We start from the raw sequence: 21,199 nt of genomic DNA on the forward strand, positions 1-21,199 counted from the left end.
TTAAACAAATCAGCGCAAGTCCCTAAAGGAAACAAGCAGCAGCATATTCGGTAGTATTTCATCATTTCAGAGCCGGCAGAACGAAGCTGACAAGTACACAAGATAAATACTTTGTTCTGTCACGCTGTGTCATGTTGGGGAAAACATAAAGTGTTATATGACCTTTGGAGGCACAGCCCACGGAAGCCTTCCCTCTCGCTTCCACGCCGCTCTTTGTGGGAAGGAAAAAGATAAAATAGAAACACCCCTCCGAGGCACTGCCTCGCACCAGCTGTAACTCAAGGGGGTCTCATGGCCACCTTCCCAGCAGAGGTTTTGCTGGAAGAGCCGTCAGAGCAGGAGGCAGCACCGCTGCACCTCCCGCAGCCCTGCAAAAACAACTGTAAGGCAGCCCTCGCAGAGGGGAAAGAAATGAGATGGTAAAAGTTAATTACTATTGATCACTATTTTCCCCAAACAGAATGAGCATTCGCTTTTTTATTTCTTAAAAAAAAAAAAAAAAAAAAAAAACCACACCACTAACAAAAAAACCCACCCTTTTACTCTTGGTGGGATTTAAAAGCACAGGCCAGGCTGAGCAATAACCAGCCCCACTGCTCTCGGCAAAGCATGGCTCGGCACACAGCACAACCCAAGAGGGATGCCTTCTGCACCAAAAGACAAAATCACACCAGGACACCTCTCCTTCAAAAGGCTCCCCTGACCACAGCCTGCCCCAGCACCACAGCCGACTCAGTCACACAAATCTATACGCAATATGCACATGAAGTAAAGCAAAGCGTGAGCGCCGTGATGATGCACTGAAACCTGAACACTACACCAAACACCTGTTAAGACCCTTGGTAACTTTTTGCTTGTTCTAGCCATGTTGAAACTCCACTTATTTATTACTTTATTTATGTATTTAAATTTTTGCTGTTTCTAGCAACATCATGCAGGCTCCCTGTCCCAGGCAGCCAGGGCAAGCAATGCTGGGAAACACAGGCATGACAGCTCCATGAAATATTTACATGGCAAACAGTCTCATTCTGAGTATGTTGGGACCAGGGGAAGGAGAATTCTGAAGTGCTTTGGATGGGAGAACGAGTATTAAGAAGAACCTTTGAATCCTGAAGCATGGTGCAATGGGCGTTTTTAAACAGAAAAGGGTTCTGATGGGACACAGTCCTGTATCCCGTTACAGGGATGTGCCTGCTACCCTCCCACCTGCCACTACTGAATCTCACAGGCATTAGGACAATGATTTTTAATTTTTTTTTTTTTTTTTAAGAGTTCCCGTTTTTTAAAGTGCCTGGTAAACAAGGAAACTAATTCAATAAAATAAAGGTGGTTGCAAAGCCACAAGTACGAGCAAGTCAACTCAGAGCTGCGTTTAGTGTGCAAAACTGATTTTAGGCATCTTTTTATTAAGTATCAAATACATAATTTTATTTGAAATAAATCACTTTGTGCTCTCAAATAACTGTAATAACTAACCATAGATATTGTATTAAGTGTATTAAGTGTGGGAATGTTTGACATCTTCCCCTCCCCTTTCTCCCATGAAAGATGGCAAGCAACAGACCACCCTCATTAATTATACTGTCACTTTTATGTAACAACCCACAGTTACAGAATCTCCATAATAAATTACATATATTTACATCAACTTCCTAGCTTTCACATTTGTGTATCTAATTACTGTGAAAGAGACAAATAAGTAATTAAGCTATTTGCAGCTATAGAAGTCTGGAATTATCAGAGTAAGATGATAGGTACTGGAAAGCTGGCCCTCTAGTATACGTACTAAAAAGCAATAATACTAAACACAGATAAGGTAAAAGTGCACCTGTAATTATTAACAATATGCTTAACACTTGTGTCACATTATTATGAATTAGTTTAACATTCATTAGAGTTGCTCTGATCATAATGAATCCATTTGCCAGTTGCTTTGCCTTCAGATAAGACTCCTGTAGTTCCATCATAACCCAGTCATTAATTAACACTTAACAATGAAACCCTGGAACCAGTAGTTAGGTAACAAAACAAGAAGTGTTTGGACCAGCCAAAAACACTGTATAGAAGGAGGAAGAAAAAAAAAAAACAAAAAAACAACAACAACAAAAAAAGGCAGACATAAATAACTTCTTCTATTCCTTTTTGGCCAGGCTGCTCCAGAAAGCAGAGTTTGGATGGCTGCAAGGCATGTTCAAGTGCTCCAAACCTCTGCGCTTCTGGGCCAAGTTCAACTGCCCTGATGCCAGTGATGCTGAAATTACTGCAGGTTTAACTAGGCAGAAGAGAAGAGCTACTCAGACAGGCTGCCCACCAGATCCAGCTACAAAGCCAAGGACAGCGAAACAACCATCCTCAAGTCCAGATGAGTTCAGCAAGACACAAGTAATGTCCTCCCAGGCCCCAAGGCAGGATGGAGAGTGACAACCACCTCCTCACCCCAACTGAAACCTGGTCACGGAGATTGGACAGCCAGCAGCGGGAAGCATCACTCCAGTAGCACGTATGTGTGTTTATCTGTTTTTTCCCTGTAAACTACCACCACACGATGTTTTAAGTGTCATATGAACTAAAACAGCATGGTACTCTGTTAGAGAGGAAAAATACTCAGCAGAAAGAAATGAGAGGCAACCCAAGTGATAACAGTTTATTGTAAGTGTCCATTAACTAATGCTGAGCCATAATAAAATACTTTCTGAAGTACACATGGCATCCCCAGGAATACTAAATGGCTTCATTAATTTTACCACTTATAGACTGAATATCAAACAGATATATATTAAAGAAACCGCTGAGAGAAAATTTTACTCCACCAAAAAAAGAAAGCAGGGCAAGAGCTGCTTTTACTGCATATCTTCCCATCCCCTGGATCTTGTGCTGGGAAAGTACAAGAAGAAAGGGTTAATCATCCCAGTCTTCTCCTATTGAGACCATTTAAAAAAAAAAAAAAGCTCTTTTTTGTTTTCCTGCATTTCTGTTCCAATGCCTCCCTTGGGCCATGCCGCCAGCATGCCTAGCATCCCACTCCCTGGATTTTTGCCGGGCCACCCTGCACTACTGCTCTCCCCTGCTGAAGTTTGGGAAGGTGCCAACTCCTCCCTGTGGAGCCTCTCTGCTCCCCGCCGGCAGGAGAGGCTGAGCCTGGGCAGGTAACAGAGAAAACGACAACAGAAGTTTTTGTGTGATTTTAGGGGAGGTGGCACTGCTAAGTGGAAAGGATGCACTTCACAGAGGGATGCAGCTGCTGATGGGATGCATGTATCTATTTCTTCTAACAGGACCAGAGCCCCTCTGAGCGGTGGGATGCAAGGCTTTCCTACTGCCAATCCTGCATTTTCTTACGAGGAGCCTTGACCAGGCGCGCTGTTAGGGGAGATAACCAAGTGCAATTTCACTGACACCAGGCGGGCACACCTCTCTGCTCAGCAAGGAGCAGGGCCAATAACTATATTTACTTCAGGATGACCCCAACAAATGATGATGTTTAGCAAGTGAAGCTTGCCTGAAAGGGCTTCTAAGAAAACACAACAAAACAAACCAACCAACCAAAAAAAAAACCCAAACATAAAAATGGTTTGTGTGTTCTCTCCCCTGTTGCTCTCTTCCCAATGCATCCTTCCATTCTTCTCACCTTGCCAGGGGAAACCACAGTTTTGTGGGCAAGAGTTATACTCTCCTTTGTATCCAACACACACCCGTGCAGTCATATATAGACAATATACAGGCCGACACATACACACACTAAAAATAACACCAACGTTGTGCTCAGAAGCAACCTGATGCTAAAACAATATGACAGCTGCCATTCGCCTTTCCCAGGCGAACCAAAGGAGGAGTTTAGTGATCCCGACTTGCTGGAAGCCGCTGCAAGTGCTGGGCTCTTACCAGGGGATTAGTAGCTGCCACTAAAGATTACCAAAAGGGGGGACATGGGGTGCCTGTGACATCCCCTGCAGCGGGGCAGAGGGGCCAGCATGGGGACGGATCCAGACCCACAGGATCCCAAAGCCAGCAAGAGCTTGCGCAGCGACGGGCTCTAGTCCACAGGGGGCAAAGGAAAAATGCAAAGTAATGGTGCCAGTGTTCCCTCTCCTGCCTCCCAGCTCATCGGAACTTGCTATCCCTGCAGAGAGGAAGAGACAGAGAGTCTGCACAGGGGAAGGGGAGGGACCTGCTGATATAAAACCAACACACAATAACCCTAAAGAAGTCGTAGGATTTTTTCAATGCCTCTTATAATTTCAAAAAAATAAAATACCCCAGTGAGAAAGCAATAAAGAAAACCATCCACAGATTTAACAGAAAGAGTTACAAAGATGTACAAAAGTAAATTTCCATCAGTTTTTCTTTCACCAGCTCTCTTAAGGGCCTTTTACGTTTTTCCCTTTTTACTTGGTATCTACTTCAATTTGCAAGAAAGCCTCCAAATTACTTCAACTCCATAATAAACTGTGACAAATCAAGGACATAAAAAGAATAACAGACTGTAGAGAAGTGGTCTGACTACACTGCACCTCATTATTGTATAAACCTTTCTTTCTTTCTATTAAAATATTTAATCCTTCCAAACCTCTGTCTTTCGCCAATTAGGAGTGCAGCTAACTACACTTTCAGGCAGCAAGAGAAAGACGAGGACCGTACTTCACGCACTCTGCACTGAATAGCTTGCAGTAACACAGGCAATACGCCGTCTGCAAGAACAGCCAGTGAAACTTCAATCTCTTGCTGGTAGCCTGTTCCCTGGTAGTACAGGAGCAACTGCAAGCCAAGGTCAATTCTTTTAATTCCCTTTTTTTTTTTTTTTTTTTGGTGGTGGTTTGCTTTTGTTTCCAAGGCATGGAAAGAGAGCTTAGTTATTTCTGCATGGATGCAAGGTGAATGAGGCTGTCGCTTCTCATTGCAGTGCTATTTATTACAGGTCGTTGACATAATACAGCTTCCCCCCCCCCCCACTAGTGCAAAAAAGAAAGCGGGGGAGAGAGTTCTTTAGCATTGTCTCACTCACTTTGTTGATGGGAATATATGAACAGGTTTTATTTATTTATATAGCGATCTGACAACGGAGATGCATCAGCTTGTTTTTAGAGTCTTCCTGCTGAAAAAAGCAAGTTAGTCTGTTATCAGGAGGTTTAGGAATACACACACACACACTAGAAGAAAAGAGTACACATTGGGAAAAGAAACTGCAAGATTAACAAGATGCGCTGATGAAAAAAGGAAAATTTATACTGAAATCAAGGGGGGAGCGGGGGGAGTATTGTAGGCTTGCTCCTGCATGAGCCAGATTCACAGTAAGGAAAGAAATAGGGTAACAAGAAATTAAGGTCCACATCCTCAGCTAGTGTAAATCACCATCATCACTCCAACTCCCCTAGCTGCAGCAGGAGACCCATTCCCAAAAGCCTATCTGGTTTAAGGGTAGCTTCTGGTCTCTCATCAGCAGTTCCTCCCAATTTAATTCATAGTTTCAGATGAAAAGATTTTATAGATCTCTGTTCTGTCTTGAGATGAGTTTGCCTAGAGCTCCAAGCAATAAATTGATGATAAATCAATTTTCCTGCGCTGTGCTTTGTAGTCTGCTTTTTTTCATACAGTGCTGAGAGCTGTGTATAAAATACCAAATTCCTTTTTTTTTTTTTAAAGGTAGGCTAATGTCTCTAAAAATCAAGAATATCCACAGCCTATGTTTAAGTCACTAACAGTAAGGCAGAACTGCCTTAATTCACCTCTAATATTTTATTTCCCAGCCAGATTAAGAGACAAGTCAGTCTGTACCAAAGGCTGTGGAAGTTGCAGCGGTGACTCAGGAGGAGGCAGAGTGATGCAAACATGAAATGCCTTTTTGGCTTTTGCAAGCTCCCTGTGGAGCTGGCTTTCACCCCCCAGTGGGATTCAGCCTGACAACCCACGGACCCCACGGTGCTTGTAAGTCACGCAGCCAGCTCTCACCCACAGGACCAGTACATGACTGAAGAGATTGGTCCTGTGTCCTCCTGTACATCAGCTATCACTGCATAACATATTTTAACCCTTCCATTTGTGTTTTCTCGCCGATCAAAAAGAGCATAGTAGCTGCTATGGAGCGAGGATAGCTATTATTTCTTCTGCTGATAATATAATTAGTATTCTAATTTACGCAGTACATCTTCTACCCTTTCCTATCCCAAAATGCTTTATAGATTTATCCCTTTACTCAAAAGGTTGCCCATCCCATGAGCCTGAACAGAAGCCACAAACCAGAAATTCATGCCTTTGGACAGCTCTCAAGTCTTCAGGACCATGTTTCTCAATCCTCAGGGTGCCAACAGCAGAAAGGTGAGCTGGCGGTCACCAACAGCCACAAAAGCCCATTCCAGCAACATCTAAATGCTCCGAGAGGTCCAGCAACACCAACCACACAGCTACTGCCAAAGAGCCACCAGCTCCTGCCCACAAATCCCCTGCCAAGGTCCCACCTCCCCAAAGGCAGGAGGCTGATGGGTCTCTACACAAAGGAATAAAGAAAATGCCATCACCTGCACTGGAATTTGGAAGGACTGCCTGCATGTCCCACAAAAAGTCAAAGGATTTTTAGCTTTGGAAAGCGTGCCAAGGCAGAGCTCAACGAGCCTCACATATTCTGACACCGCTCCTGGCTGCCGCGTTCAAACATCGTTTCAGGGACAACCCTTCACCTCTATTTTTGGCCACAGCTCGACTACAAACCACACTTTTCTGATGCCATCTCCTTCACCCTCTCAGCTGCATAATACTGATCAAGGCCACTGGGAAGGCACGAGGAAGAGTTTTGCAAGCTCTAGCTTATATACATAGAAGACATGAAAGATGTAAATTTTGCATATGGCAAACTGCAACTCCCTGTTTTTCCTACCTGTAGCCTCCCACGAACACCAATCAAAAGGAATCAAATGCCACACAGGCATAAACAAAATGAAAATACAATGTTGGTCATTTTGGAGTTTCGGGCTTGGATCTTTCCACCATTTTTTCAGCAGTTGTGCTAATGCAGCATGGGAAGGAAAGGCAGCTTGGTAGTCCAGCCTCTCTCTTCCAGTTCAATTGCTAAGGCTACCCAACATGCTTGCATTCTTACTTGCTCTCTTTTCTACTATGTCCCAGCCTCTGAAATTAATAAGCACAGAGTGAATAAACCTCTCATTCAGGAATCAAAAATGACCTTAATACTCTCCTATTTAATCCTTGCCAGGCTCAGCATACCATCACTTTGGGAAGACAACACAGTGTGAAACCAAGGTGCCACTTTGCCCTCCAGTGAAAGCATCCACCTCGCGTGCACACTGGGGGACTCCTTGCAGAAAATCCTTTGTTGGGACGGAGCACAGCAGGGGTAGGAGCAGAGATACCATGCAGGGCTGTCAGCTAATGCCTCTCCTGCACAGCGGCAGAAGCAGGCCAAGAACAGGGTGGCTGCATCCCCACCTGGATGCTGGCAAGCACTGAGCACAGGTCTGATAACTACTCGAGACAGCTGGTTCTCAAGGAAAGTCAGGCATTTGGGCTCAAACAGCCAGGTTTTAATGAGGAGGTACATGTAAGAAACTGCTTTTGCAACTCACCTACACAGGAGCAACAGGCATTTTTGCACAGGAGCACCCACCTTGGCACAGGCAAGCACGGGGGGGCACAGCTGCTGTTTGAAGCTGCAAGGAAAAACTCCACCCAAAGTACTTAATAAATATATATATATATATATAAAAATATATAATTTATAATGCCCACCTGCACTCAACCTCTCTGCCCCAGGTCAAGCTTGCAGGCTTTGCTAGACTGTGGCTTCTCCTGTTCAGAGTCTAAAAAAAAATTCTGGGGTCCCAGACAAATCCTAAAGATTTCTGGCAAATGCACCTTCTCATGAGTGAGAAACTGCCACATCGAGTCCTAAAATGGGCACGTGCAGTATGGATTTGCACAGGTAAGCACAGAGCAGTCGGGTAATGCCTTGGATAGGAACAATCTGGATGGCAGTGTTTCCTTCATCCCGGTCTGGAGAGATGCATAAGCACATGCCTTTCTCTAAAGGCACAAAAAAGTACTCCCTCCTTGGAAACCGTGCCAAATGTTGATAACACATCATCACCACCTATCTCTGGAGGTTAAAGCCTAAACGTATGAGCCAGTGACATAATTATTCTGGTTTGTTTGGTGATGACATTAATTGTCTTTCAGCAATGGCCACAGAGAGACCAAAAGCCTTCCTCGTGTGAGCACCCAGGGACCACGCCAGGCAAATGACAGCTTGCACTAACTGCAAAGCGGTGACTGTATTTCTACAGCTTCTTCAGTACAAGAATTCAAAGCCATAGCTGAAAAGAAGTATATTGGCAGCACACCTGACAAAAATAAGGCAAAAAAAATAATTCTGAAGTGCATGTATGTGTAAATATGCATATAAATATAGAAATCAAACAATTGCTTCTGCCATTGCAAAAGCATCACATTACAGGTTTTCAAAACAGTAAATTCCAGAGGAATGAGGTTGTGTGCATGTTAGTAGGTCTTAAATTTAATACACGCTCACAGGTGTAACACACACACACATCCCCTCCGTGGCCCTTTCAGCAACTGTCAGAGATTCGTGACAGATGCAGGCACAAGGCCACAGCAAAAGCAGAACCCAAATGCGCTAGGTTACTCAGGAGAGCCCAGCGCTTGCTTTCTGCTTAGCTCCCAACTTGTACAAGGGTGGATACCTCACACCACCCCTCGGCGTCACAGATACCTCACACCACTCCTCAGCGTCACATCTTTCTTTCAATCTTAGTCTATAAATTAGTAAGCCTTTGACACATGGGCTACCCACCGTACACCTCCCCACTGCTGCGCTTGCGTGCGTTACACCCATAACATTACTGGCCTCGCCTGCTATGTTATTGGCAGTCCATCACAGGAGGACTGTAAGAATGGCACTCTGCAACCGTGGAAGACAGTAGTATCCCTACTAGCAGGAGGCAGCCACAGCTGCTGATGGCCAAACACAGCAGCACACTTGGTGCTAGCTCACCTGCAGCTAGCTGAAAGTGCTTGCCTCCACAGCTTCGCTGTTCAGCCTGCCACCTGCTCACTAAACACCTCCACATAGCTGCAAGTGGCTTTTGGTTTTCCGTATTTTATTTAACCGGTGCTTATCTGTACCAATCGGGCTAAGCCTTTAGCACAGTAATGAACTACTGTGCCACCACCTGTGTTGTGGGAGCATTTCTCATCAGATGCTCATTGGGGTTGTTTTTTTTTTCCCCATGGGAAGTGTAGTGATACATATTAAATTTCAGATGGAAAAGACACTTTTCTTTGGTTCCAGCAGCTTGTTACTGACATTTATGGGAAGACAAAATCCACAACGCATTTAAAGGGAGGACACCGATGGAAGGGGAAGGTGTGACACAACACAGCCCTCTCGAGAAAGCTGTGTTTTCTACCATGAATATTCAAAGCCCAATTTGCAAAATTGGTTAACTTTGCATGCAAATGGACAGTTACACATCTAACTGACCATTTATGCAAGCAATTACACGGGCGATTACCTGATTGCATAATTGTGTGGGTCTAATTTTGAAATTGGGTCTTAGCATTTTCTGTTGAACACAAGTGCTATATTTAATAAATAGATATTGAGTCATTTTGAAGCAAAGTCATCCAGACCTACTGACTCAAAACCAAATATTGACAAAACATGCCGAAATGTGTATTTACCAAAAAAAGAGCATCATGTAACCCTAGCATAAAGGAGCACGTGCCTACCAAACTGTGCCAAGCCACAAGTTTCTCTCCTGAAACTTCTAGTCCTTTAAATTGCAATTGACAGCAAAATGTGTAGTAAATGTAGGCACACATATCTGTACAAACATGCCAGGTATCTTCATCAGAAACACTGGCAGGTTGCTTACTGTAATTTTTTCAAAGGAAGACTTGTTCTGGGGCATTCCTGCTGCTGAGGTTGTATTCTAGGGAGGAAAATCAAAGTCAAAGCACATGAAAAGAAACCTACTATTAGCAAGCCAGTCAGCAGCTCGTGAGTGTGGTTTCATCAAACCCTGAAGATCAGGGAAAATTCTGGCTTTGAATTATGAGGTGGCACAGGTTTTTCACATGTGATCCAAGCAGTTAATGTCCCAAGGCTTTGCATTGCTGACCTCTAAGGAGAGGTTTCCATGTAAAGTTAATCATCCTCAAGTATTTTCAGCCAATCATAAGGAGTATTTCTCTTTTATGGAATAATCCTGAAGACTATCAATTTTCCTGTGAATGTCATCCACAAGTCTCTATTTCACATGTCAACCAAAAGCTCCTTAATATTAGCTGTCAGAGTATTGCCAAATACCCGTTTTCTGCGTGGATGATGCATTAAATTTAAGATGCTTCTTGCTACTGTGGGCAAAGCAATACAGCAATTGCCAGGCTATTTCTGACTTACAAATCCATAAGTAATCATATTGTTGGAAAACCAAACTTGGTGGGAAAGAAATGAAGCAGTGTTAAAAAACAAAGACCATTGCCAAGGTAGTAACTGCCAGCTCCCTTGGGATACACGTCTGTGGAAAGACCTGATAGCACAGCCCTTGAGCCATACCTACATTTGCAGAGACCTGGGGACAAGCAACTCCAATGCCCTCAAGCCATCACACCTACATTAGACCACAGAGAGGATTTGAGGTACCGATTGCTCCTCTCTCTGCCCTTCCCTGGTACTTCGGTACCTGCTGTTTATGTTTATTTCCACCACATCTCTGCATGCCCGTAAGGCCCTGTATTACTTGGCACCCAGATACACCCTTCTCAACATTACTAAGTCGGGCTCATATGAAGTGAGCAGTAATGCTGTTCCAGCACCTCATACTGTTAACTCCCAAGGAAAGCCTTATTTTTCCTGGCAAAATAAGCCTCTGAGCCTGTGCCACCAAATTAGCGGGGATTTTATTACAGGTATTTCTAGAAACACAGGCATGCTCCAGTTCATATGAGCTCTCAGAGAATTTAATCAACAACTGGTTTAAGAAACACACATAAGATAAGCTTCAGTGATCTTCGACATGTTTTGCAAGAATTAGCTGGGATCCAAAAACCCCTGGCACTTTGGCTCACATCAGTACTACCCAAATCGAAAAGCAACAGCCCAGGTAGCAGTGCATCCCTCCTGCTCGCCTGGCACTGCTCCCGCGCTCATCCCCCAAGAGCCCACAGCAGCACTGCCGCCAGAAAGTGCTCAAACACCATCCGTGCCCAGGGGAGATGCTGCCATCGTTAAGGCCCAGCACAAAACATAAAAATCTTACGTTGACTTCAGAAGGTAACACAAATTTAAACCTGACAGGGGCAACCCAGTGCCAAAACTCCCCCCAACAAAGGGAGAAACCAGTCACGAGTGAGCCAATAAGGATGCTCTTAAAACACTGATGTCATGAACATACTGGCAGTTCATGTCATTTTGTCACACCATTGCAAAAAACAGCCAGGTTAGACCCAAAAACCCAAATAGAAACAGGTATCACAACAATTCTTGCATAATCTAGGACAATTTAGACACTTCAACCCCAGGAAAAGCCTGGGGTTGATAGCGTTTGGAGCAGAAGCTTTCTGCCCAAATGGACAGGATACATCTGGGACAGACAGGACCTACAGAAATCACGCACCCTTTTGTGGCCTTTACTTGGAGAAAGCTACTACTCACAATGCTCTTTTCTCATTTCTATGGGCCTTCAGCAAGACTGAGATCATTCAGGTTGACAGCAAAAGTTTGGCAAAACCATTTTCCACTATCAAAGGACACCTACCCAGTAATTGCTCCACTGTATCATGAGGCCTAACCCCTATATTTTAATGCCTTAACCACACATCATAGCAGCAATTGGACTAAAGCTATTAAGAGTCTTAATAAACCCATGTTTCCATCTCTAAAGTCACCAGCGATTTTTGCCAGACATTGCAAAACCATAAGTCAGCCAGTCCCTACATAAAATCTTACAAATGAGTTAAAAACCATGACTTGTAAAAACCTCTTGGACGACTTCCCCCATTTATTAAGCTACAGGAGTTTTAACTTTTCCCTGCACGCAGAGCAGCTAAAGATGCTTTTTCGTCTTTATGTGAAGACTGATCTCATGACTCCAGGATCTTGGGATAAAATTAACATGAAGAAATTCGTGGCCAACGACACTGTGTGAATCTATTTGTAAATCTTAAAATATAAAAAAAAATAATTCTCCTCCTGTCCCCGATCTTTAGTTAGTACAAGAAAGCAAATGCTAATAAAAGGCTATTTAAGAAGCTATTTTATTAAAGGTTTGAGCTGCACACTGAAACCCTTGGACAAACAGAAACACTCAGTACAGACCTGATTTTGTTTCTGAGAAGTTGGACTGAGCCACAGAAAATGTAAAGCATTGCTACAGTTGTTAGCAACTACAGAAACACCCCCTACTACCCTGCGCTGCAGGAACTGCATTATCAACACAGCAGCTGCTTGTTATATCGTGATATAACGAGGTTTCACAGTGACACATGAAGCAACACTAGAAGCAAACCTAGCCCATGACTTCAGTGTGTTATTCAGCACAAGGGCAATGTAAATGCTGTGAAAGTTACTGCCACTATTCATAGACTCTAATAATATTACATTTTTCTAATATGATCTTCCCAATACGAAGTACAGCCCCAGGTGACACCAGGGCTGCACGGCTGTGTGAGCCGGCAGCAGTTTTAAACATGTTGCACAAGAGAACCCAAACGTGCAAGATTTTAACAACAGCTCAAAACTCCAGGAGACAAAGATAAATCCTCCGCATGGAGAAAGCCAGGGAGAAACTCGCAGCGCTGGCACAAAAGTCCTTCTTCAGGCTCAAGGAGCAGACAAAAGGCGGGAGAAAAGCTGTGGTGGCTTTACTTTTGTTTTGGAAAATTTCAGTTTTCTCTTAATGGGGTATTAATTCCCTTGTTCCTGTGAGCTCCACGGGCTCAGGGGGGCAATGACTCCCACTGTACATCGCCAAAGCCCCTGACAGAATCGGGTCCCCAGGCGTTTCATCAGGACCCTGCAACGAGCAACTGAGTCTGCTTGCAGAGGGTGTGAAATAGCAGGGATCGGATCTCAGTTCGCCAAACAAAATTAGCTGCACACCATTCTGTTTGCGTATCGGTTTCTCCCACTCACGATGTGCTAATTCAGGCAATCGCTGCAGTACATACAGATAGAGTAATAAAAGAGGCTTTCAAATAAAGCCACCATATACCTTATTTTTGCCTCCTTCCTACACAATTCCATGGCTTTTTCCACACACTCCAATGCGTACATCATCTGAACATTATTAATAGCTACTAAAGATTATTATCTGCCTAGCAATCACTTCAGCTTCCTACTTAATGGCAAGTACAATTTTAGAGCATCAAATATATCAACAGGGACAATGGTTGCTAAATTTGAAGTCAACAACAACTGGAAAACGTTAGCTACTTCACTGGTATTTTTACACGTTACAGAAATATCTCTTGAAATAAATGAGCCCTTTTTATCCTTTCAAAGACATAATAAAATAATACTGAATTCTAAATACTGTCACATATCCTCAGCAAACAGCAATTTAAATTTAGATATATACATTTTTACTGCCAAAGATAATGAGCAAGAATATCCACAATTCAACTTTGCATAGTGGATTGGATAAAAAAAAAATAAATCTTCAAGTGATTGTTGGATGGCGGCTGCAGTGCAGCCGATAAACTGTCACCAGGATATGGACAGTTTTGGAAAAGGGGTTAAAGCAAAATAACTCTTACAAACAAATTATTATCGTTGCATCTGGCTGCGATGCTAACCTTAAAAGATTACTAAAATATTCCATTAGCATACTAACCATGGCACATAAACTTTTATGCCTAAAATGTTCAATATTTCAACGTAATTTCAATTAATGGAAATTGAACATTAGGATATGTATCAAGTTAAGTGTGATGATTTTTCTTCCTGTCCATGCACCACAGCAGTTCCATGCTGCCAGTGCTGGCTCCCACCACAGAAGCTACATCCACAGGAGAAGGTCCTCAGCAGCTCACTGGGGTTGAAGCGAGCAAAATGCCACCACAGATCTCTTCCTGTCATGTTCAGCTCTGTGCATCGAGGTTATTTAAGTGCATGCTTAAATGTACAGCATGCAAGCAGGTCTGCAGCTGCAAGCACGAGCGAGAGCTGCCTGCCCCACAGGAGATGCTTTCTTGGGAAAGCAGGACACAAAGGTGTGGAAGCACCATTTGGAGGGGCCCGGAGGAGCAGCAGCGGTCAAGCCATGCCAAAAGTCAGCAGGACAGGGACCGGTTTCAGAACTTTACCCGGTGAATCATCACCACCCCCAGGCACAAGAGTGACGGGGCGATGCTACAGCCAAGCCTGTATCACCATTTCAGTTTTGGCTTTTCTCAACTTATTCCAACACAACTTTGTTCAGAAAGGGTGTTGGGGGGTTTGGGTTTTGTTGTTGTTGTTGTTTTAGGTTTTTCTGTTTTTGTTTTTTTTTTTTGTTCTTCACGCTATGCAAGGTTTTCCCCCTCCCACTGACTCAACCCCTTTCCCTCATGAATTATAATGCCACAAGACTGGGGGGAGGGGGGGGGGGAGGAAGTGTAAGAAAAAGAAAAAACAAACAAAAAAAAGAGAGGGGTCAGGTATCACAACACTTAATACACATTTATTAGGCAGTTTAGTCAAGCAGCTGGAGGCAAAGGGTCAGATACTGTCCTGCAGCGCCAGAGTAGCCTCTCCACATGAATTTAAAACCAGTCAGCAGCATGTCCCACAGCTCAGCATCCCAACTAGCCACGCTGGAGGCACAGCCTGGGATGGAAACCTGCCTGCCATGGGCCAGCACAGCCCCTGGTCCCACAGCCAGCACAGGGCTGGGCTCTGCCCGGGGGCCTGTGACCTTCCCAAGTCCTGCCCAGCCTCATTTCCCTGACTTCCTTAGTCTCCCAGTCGCACTGATGGTTTGGTGCACACTCCAAAAAACAGAGGCACTGAGGGTTGTGTCAGATAGGTGGCCACCCCACACACAGGCAGGGAGAGAAGAGGCTCCCCACATTCAGTGGAGTGGGTCAATGGTGCTGGAGGTGAGGGTGCATCAGCACCACACTCTGCTGACCCCAGGGAGGAAGGATTCCCCCCTCCCTGGCATCAGCCACAGGCTGGTCCCCAAGACCAGTGCCACCCAGATGGGTTTTTGGAAGATTTCCATAAGCTCAGCACCAGCTGGTGATGAGATACAGGAGTCATGTCAACATGTGACAAGAGCCCACACTGCAATGATGATTTGTTAGGAAAAGATTAAGAAAGATCAAGTTATAAATGCCCATTAAGTTACTATATGCCTAGCTGCAGAGATCATCAGGAGAAAGAGGAACCAAACACAAAATGGGTATATCTTAGAAATCTCTGCAGAAGACTTTTGCAGAAACAGCATACAATGACTGATCACTTTTTATAGCTCTGAAAAGAACCGCATCCACTATGAGTTTGGGGCTTACTTTCCCATTTATTTCTTTTATTTACCCACCTCCTCCTTTGTCAGGAGCTAGATTTTAGAGGCTTCAGGCATGGAAACAAAAAGCAGTTACCACTGGAAAACAAAAATACTTCCCAATACTCTTACAGTATGAATTTCTATTCCTCGTATGTATCTATATTCTTGGTATTCTTACAGTAAAGTTTATAGTGTGACTACTGTGTGCTCCTGTAGTTTGAATTACAGACTTTGGTGTTCAAATGCCTGCCAGTATCAGAGCCTCAGGTATCACTGATGCACAAGCAAATACCCATCAGTCCCAGACCTCGCATCCCTTTTTTGCAAAGTGGGAAGAAGGACAAGATTCCCCAGTAGGCTGAGTTAAAAAAAAAAAAAAAAAAAAGGAGATATATATATAGCAGCAGCTGTTCAAAAACTTCAGAAGGCTTGGCATGTGCCCGTATGCCCAGCAGCAGTAGCGGACAGTGTAGAAATGAAACCATTTATCACGTGGACACACAGCTCATCCCAGGGAAGCTGCCACCGAGCACAGCTTAAACTGTTCGTCCAAAGCAAGAAGTCACTAAGCAAACATTAACTAAAGTTGCTGAAATGATGAATCTTTCTGGCAGACTCCAGTACTCCCGTGGGATAGCTCAGCTTCAGCTACGTGGGCACACATAAAATCTACCAGCAGCCTGCGCTTGTTTGCAAAAGGAAAACCTTTAAGTCAGTGAAAACAAGAGCCTGTCGCATACCCCGAGGATTTGTCGGCACATGTGTGACACACAGGAAACAGTCCAGCCACGGCCACCTCCTCCTGCCTTCACTCTTGCCAGAGAAAAAAGTCAGTCCCAGGAGCAAGCCCCCACTCCTTTACCAGCAAAATTGCCTCAGTGCATGGGGAGCATGCAGAGTCCAGGGGGGCACACCTGTCTCAGCTGCTCCTACAGAGCTGCCATCACTTACCAGTACACTTTAAGAGCGTAAGTGTCTGGTGGCACAACGTTAAACCCCTATCCCTGCAGGCAGGACACAAAGCAAGTTTAGAAGCTTCCAGGGAACCATCATATTGCCCCATACCAAGCACCAAGTACCAGCTCACCCTTACTGTCTTAAAGAAATCAGGAAGGGGAGGGAAAAATCCAGCACCCCATGGGCTACACTGCCCTTTTGATCAAGTGCATATATTGTAGAAGGACCATCTAATCTGAGTTAATGGTGCTGAGCAACAATATATCTCATTTTTATTTTCCCAGCTTGCCACCATTTACTACACTATTGAGAGCATGCACTTTGTTCCCAGTTTGAACTTGTTCACCTTCAGTAGCCAGCCATCAGCCTGGCTGTGACTTACTGATTAGCTTAACAAGTCCTGTAGAATATATGCCTAGAAAGTCACTCCTGGTTTTAAGCACCTCTGAGTACGATCAAATAATCCTTAACTCCTCCTTGAAGTCACCCGAGTTGCTTTAGTTACTCATTTGAAGCACTTCATAGTGTTCCAAGTTACTCCCAGCGCGTTATTACACCTCCCCTACCCTGCAAGCGAAGGCATGGGAGACAGGGACAGGACGGATGATTCCCTGCACCCCCCTTCCCCTCTAGGCACCCAAAAAGCTGCTCCCCGGCCCGGGAGAGGGGTGCCGAGCAGGACCAGAGCCTGGGAAATCGCATCTCCGACTCCGGGCTGCGCGTCCCGCTGCCTGGGAGCTCCTGGGGGCTGCTGCCACCTAGAGATGCTCACGCAGCACGGCTGCAGGCACGCCGCCCCGCACGCCGCCCCGCACCCGCAGCAAAGGCGCACAACCCACGCCGAGCAGCTCACCAGCTCTGCCAGCGACTCCCTAAAGATGTTTTTCCATAAAGCCTCTGACCACGTTCATGCTCTTGATGGCAGGCTGTGCTTGCACATACAGCGCGAGTGAACTTGCTGTGGTTTGTTTAAATTTACTTTATTAAAAAAAAAAAAAACCAAACAAAAAACAAACCCAAAACACTGACATGCCCTGAAAACTGGAAGAAAACATTTAGTTAAATTAAGGACTGTGGCTAATTCCCTGCTATAAAACTGAGGGCATGTTTCAGAACAACTCAGCGTCACAAATTAAGGTCAGGAGTGCAGAGCAGCACCCGCAGGGTGCTGGGCCCTCCAGGCCGGGCTCCCAAGGGAACAAGGGTGGCTTTCCCTGCTACGCATCCAGGATCTGAAGGGCTTCTCCCTTAGTGAGCTGCTAATGCCAAGTCTCATTTAGTTTACTCATAGGCATGTATTTCAGGTCCTTATTATTACTGTTTTCATGCTAATTACAAACGCAGCTCTTAGTGCCAAAATCCATAGACATACACATCAATTACCATCTCTTAAAAAAAAAGAAAGTCACAACTAAGTCACTCGGGCACTTTGCAGTGCCAGTATCAGCAGGGCGGGTGCATACACACAGGCTGCATGGTGCAACCCAGTGCCAAAGCTGCCCCAGGCTCCCTGGGGATGCCCCGAACATCAGGGCCAGACTCAGTCTCTTCTGCCCTGCAGCAGGGCTGGCTCGCAGTGCGGGGGACACAGGGGGACAGTGGCAGCCTGCCCTGGCTACCACGCTGAAACCTCCCCGCAGACCCCCCACACCACAGCCCTGAAGCTGACATGCATGAGGGGGAGCAGGACTCCCAGAGGGATGCAGGTCCACAACAGCGCCCGATCCCCTTTGGTAGAAGGGCTGAGACGGGACGTCCCCTTTGCAGCAACTGAGTCATCTGATGGCAGTTCCAGGCTGAAACTCCCAGTCAATATTTATCGTGCCTTTGCAAAGGCACTCGGAGCTCAGCCTAATTTTAACCATCAAATAGACATCGTGGCGGAATAAGCGGGAGAGGTGCCAAGGAGGGCTCCTGCAAAGGAGAGGAGCTGCATCTCTCTGAAGGCATGTGGCATGTCCCATCCGACACAGCCCAGAGAGGAGCAGCAGCATGAAATTAAAGCCTGCCCATACATCAGCTTGAACATGTTCCTCTCTGGAAAAAAACAAACAACAAAACCCACCAAACAGAAAAAAACCAAAACCAAACAAAACACCACTGCAAAAATATTTGGAGTACAATTAATTTCTCAGAGCAGTTGAATACTTGAAACAGCACTAAGTTAATTTGGCTGTAATTATTTAACAACTCAACAGCCCCATATATCAGAAAAGGGAGTTAATTTATCAGCTATTTCCAAGCAGAACAAAGACTCGCCAGCTTCCAGGTAACAGTCCAAGCCGTTTGGCTCATGTGACCTGGCTGATCTGTGCACTGCAAACATTATATGATCAAGCATGGAGACAGAAGAAATGGAAAAAAACCCCAATGTATCACATATTCACATCTTAACCAACAGACACAGGATAATGAAATAAAAAGTTTGGCCAACAGCTCGCCTGCACGAGCAAAAACATCATCATCTCCCTTGACGCACTGAAAATGAAGGCGGCAGCCAGAGCCGCATCCCAATGCCTCCACAAGCTAGGAGAGCCCAAATTCTTGGGGGTCCTACACTTGCCCATCAAGGCTCACCTGTCCAGCCTGCCTTGCTATTTCAGTGAGTGCCAAGCAGCAGGAGTCAATCATTAACAGCTGCCATTGCCCACAGCAGCACCCAAGCCCCTCCAAATGGAAAACGTCACTCCAACTCCCTTATTTTAATAAACAGATTTTCTTTTTTGCACAGTGCAGGGCATAGAGGCTTTTCTGCAGCACAGATCCAGGAGGGTTCCCAAGAGGCAACAGGAAGGCAGGTGAGCAACCCTGGACAGATGCCTTTTATTTTCACTGGGGTATAAATCCAGCAGGGGAGCATCTCTGCGATCATCCACTCCAACAGCCATGTCTGAGCGGCGGGGAAGAAGGGCTGGAGAGCCCCGGAGCGGCCCAGCGGGGATGGCTGCTGCCCGAAATCAGGGCAGGCTACGGGGAAAGTCTGAGACAGAAAAGTACCAAGTAGGGGAAGAGACAGGCTGCGTGTAAAGAAGGTGGCAGGCAAAAAGGTACAGCAAAGCAGAGCTTGTGAAACAAGGAATGCAATGCTCCCTCAGCTGGGATTTACCGATTCAAACCGCAGAAAAAGAAAACGTAAGAGAAAGCAGCAGCAGCAGCCCAGCGTTTCACCCCTCCTGATCTCAAGGATTAGGAAACGATCACACGCAGAAAAAGTAAACTGTGCAACTGCGCACGAAGATCAAAAGCTGCCTGCGAAGCCTAACCAGGCAAGCAAAGCCGGGACACGCTTTTTCCACTTCTCATCAAACAAATCATCTCAGTTACATAAAGCCCCAAAATACAAACTGAATTGTGAGAACGAGGAGCTGTTGTATCAATACCGCCCAAACATCATAAATTTTGCATCACCGAGGAGGGGTGGGGGGGTGGGGAAGTTACAATGATTGAAGAGGTTTCCTTTTAATGTTTTATTCACAGCAAAGGCTCCCGAGCAGCGCGATGCAGCGGGCGGCGATCCCGGTGCCCTCCCTGGGCGACTACACCGGCACAGCCCCGTACTACGGCGGCGGAGAACGCTGCTCCGATGCCAAAGGAGGAAGGGGAAAAAAAATAATAAACCCAACGGAATATTTTTAAAGCCAACGCCGCAAGTTTTCCTCCAGAAAGTTAAAAAATCGGGGCCGATCCTGCGGAGGAAAACGCTCTTTTTCTGGCTTGAACTTCCGAGCCACCTGCTCGTTTTCCTCCGTGCGCAAACGCGCTCGGAGCGGTGTTTATGTTTGGACACACCGCATCGATACAGTGTATACATGTACGGGGACGGCTTCCTCCCCTGCCCGGCGCAGCGCGAAGTTTCGGAGCGCGCAGCCCCGTCGGGGCGGCAGCGGCACCTGCGCGGCGGCCGGCGGCGGGGCCGGGAGCGAGGGGAGGGGACGGGAGGGGGCCCCGCAGCCCGGACAGCCGCCACCCGAGCGGGGACACCCGCCAGCCGCCGCCGGGAACGGGCAGCTGCTCCGCGGGGGGGACCCCGCGGCGGACCCCCGGCCCGCCGCCGTTTGCAGCGACACCGGCACGGCCGCCGCCGGTGCGGGGGAGATCCGCGGCCGCCGGCTCCGCTCCGCCGCGCGGCGGTGCCCGCAGGGGCTCGTCCCCGCCGGCCGCGCGGGACGCGAACAAACTCCCGCAGCCGGCGCAGGGGACGGCGACCCTCCGCCGGGAGAAGTTGCCGGGAGGGCGCCGCGCCGCCGGCCCCGCCGCCCCCTTTCCGCCCCGCTCCGCGCACCGTGCCGCTCACCCACCTGCCTGCGCCGCCGCGGCGGCCCGCGGGGCCCCGGCCGCCGCCGCCAGCACGCAGCAGCTCCACCACAGCAGCCCCCCGGCCGCCGCCGGCATCGCGCCGCCGCTGCCTCAGCGCCGCCGCCTCAGCGCCGCCATCCCCCGCGCAGCCTCCGCGCTGCCGCCGCCGCCGCCGCCGGCTCCCAAAAGTTGCCGCCGCCGAGCCGCCGCCCCCAGCGCCGCCCCTCCGCGGGCGCGCCGCGGCGCCGACGGGGCGGCCGCCACTGCCGGGCGCGGGGCGCTGCGCCGCCAGCACGCGCGGAGCGGCGCGGAGCGGCGGGAGCGGGAGGAGGAGGAGGAGGAGGAGGAGGGAGGAGCGGCGGGACGGAGCGAGGGGGCGGGCGGCGGGCGGGAGCCGGCGCCGCGCGGGACCGCCCCGCCCCGCGCCG

At 47.0% G+C, this 21,199-nt stretch overlaps 1 protein-coding gene across 3 annotated transcripts in view; it reads right to left on the reverse strand.

The window, feature by feature from the left end:
* The window catches only part of ERBB4 (erb-b2 receptor tyrosine kinase 4), a 636,919-nt gene extending 616,043 nt beyond the window's left edge, over positions 1-20,876 (reverse strand). For all 3 annotated transcript variants that reach the window (XM_037398480.1, XM_037398479.1, XM_037398481.1), the window contains exon 1: positions 20,774-20,876. In XM_037398480.1, the coding sequence (XP_037254377.1) occupies positions 20,774-20,867 (94 nt within the window). In that variant the 5' untranslated portion in view covers positions 20,868-20,876. The remainder of the gene's footprint in view (positions 1-20,773) is intronic.
* Between the last annotated feature and the right edge of the window lie 323 nt (positions 20,877-21,199).

Source organism: Falco rusticolus, chromosome 8 (genome assembly GCF_015220075.1).
Source record: "Falco rusticolus isolate bFalRus1 chromosome 8, bFalRus1.pri, whole genome shotgun sequence".
In the NCBI taxonomy this organism is placed as follows: Eukaryota; Metazoa; Chordata; class Aves; order Falconiformes; family Falconidae; genus Falco; species Falco rusticolus.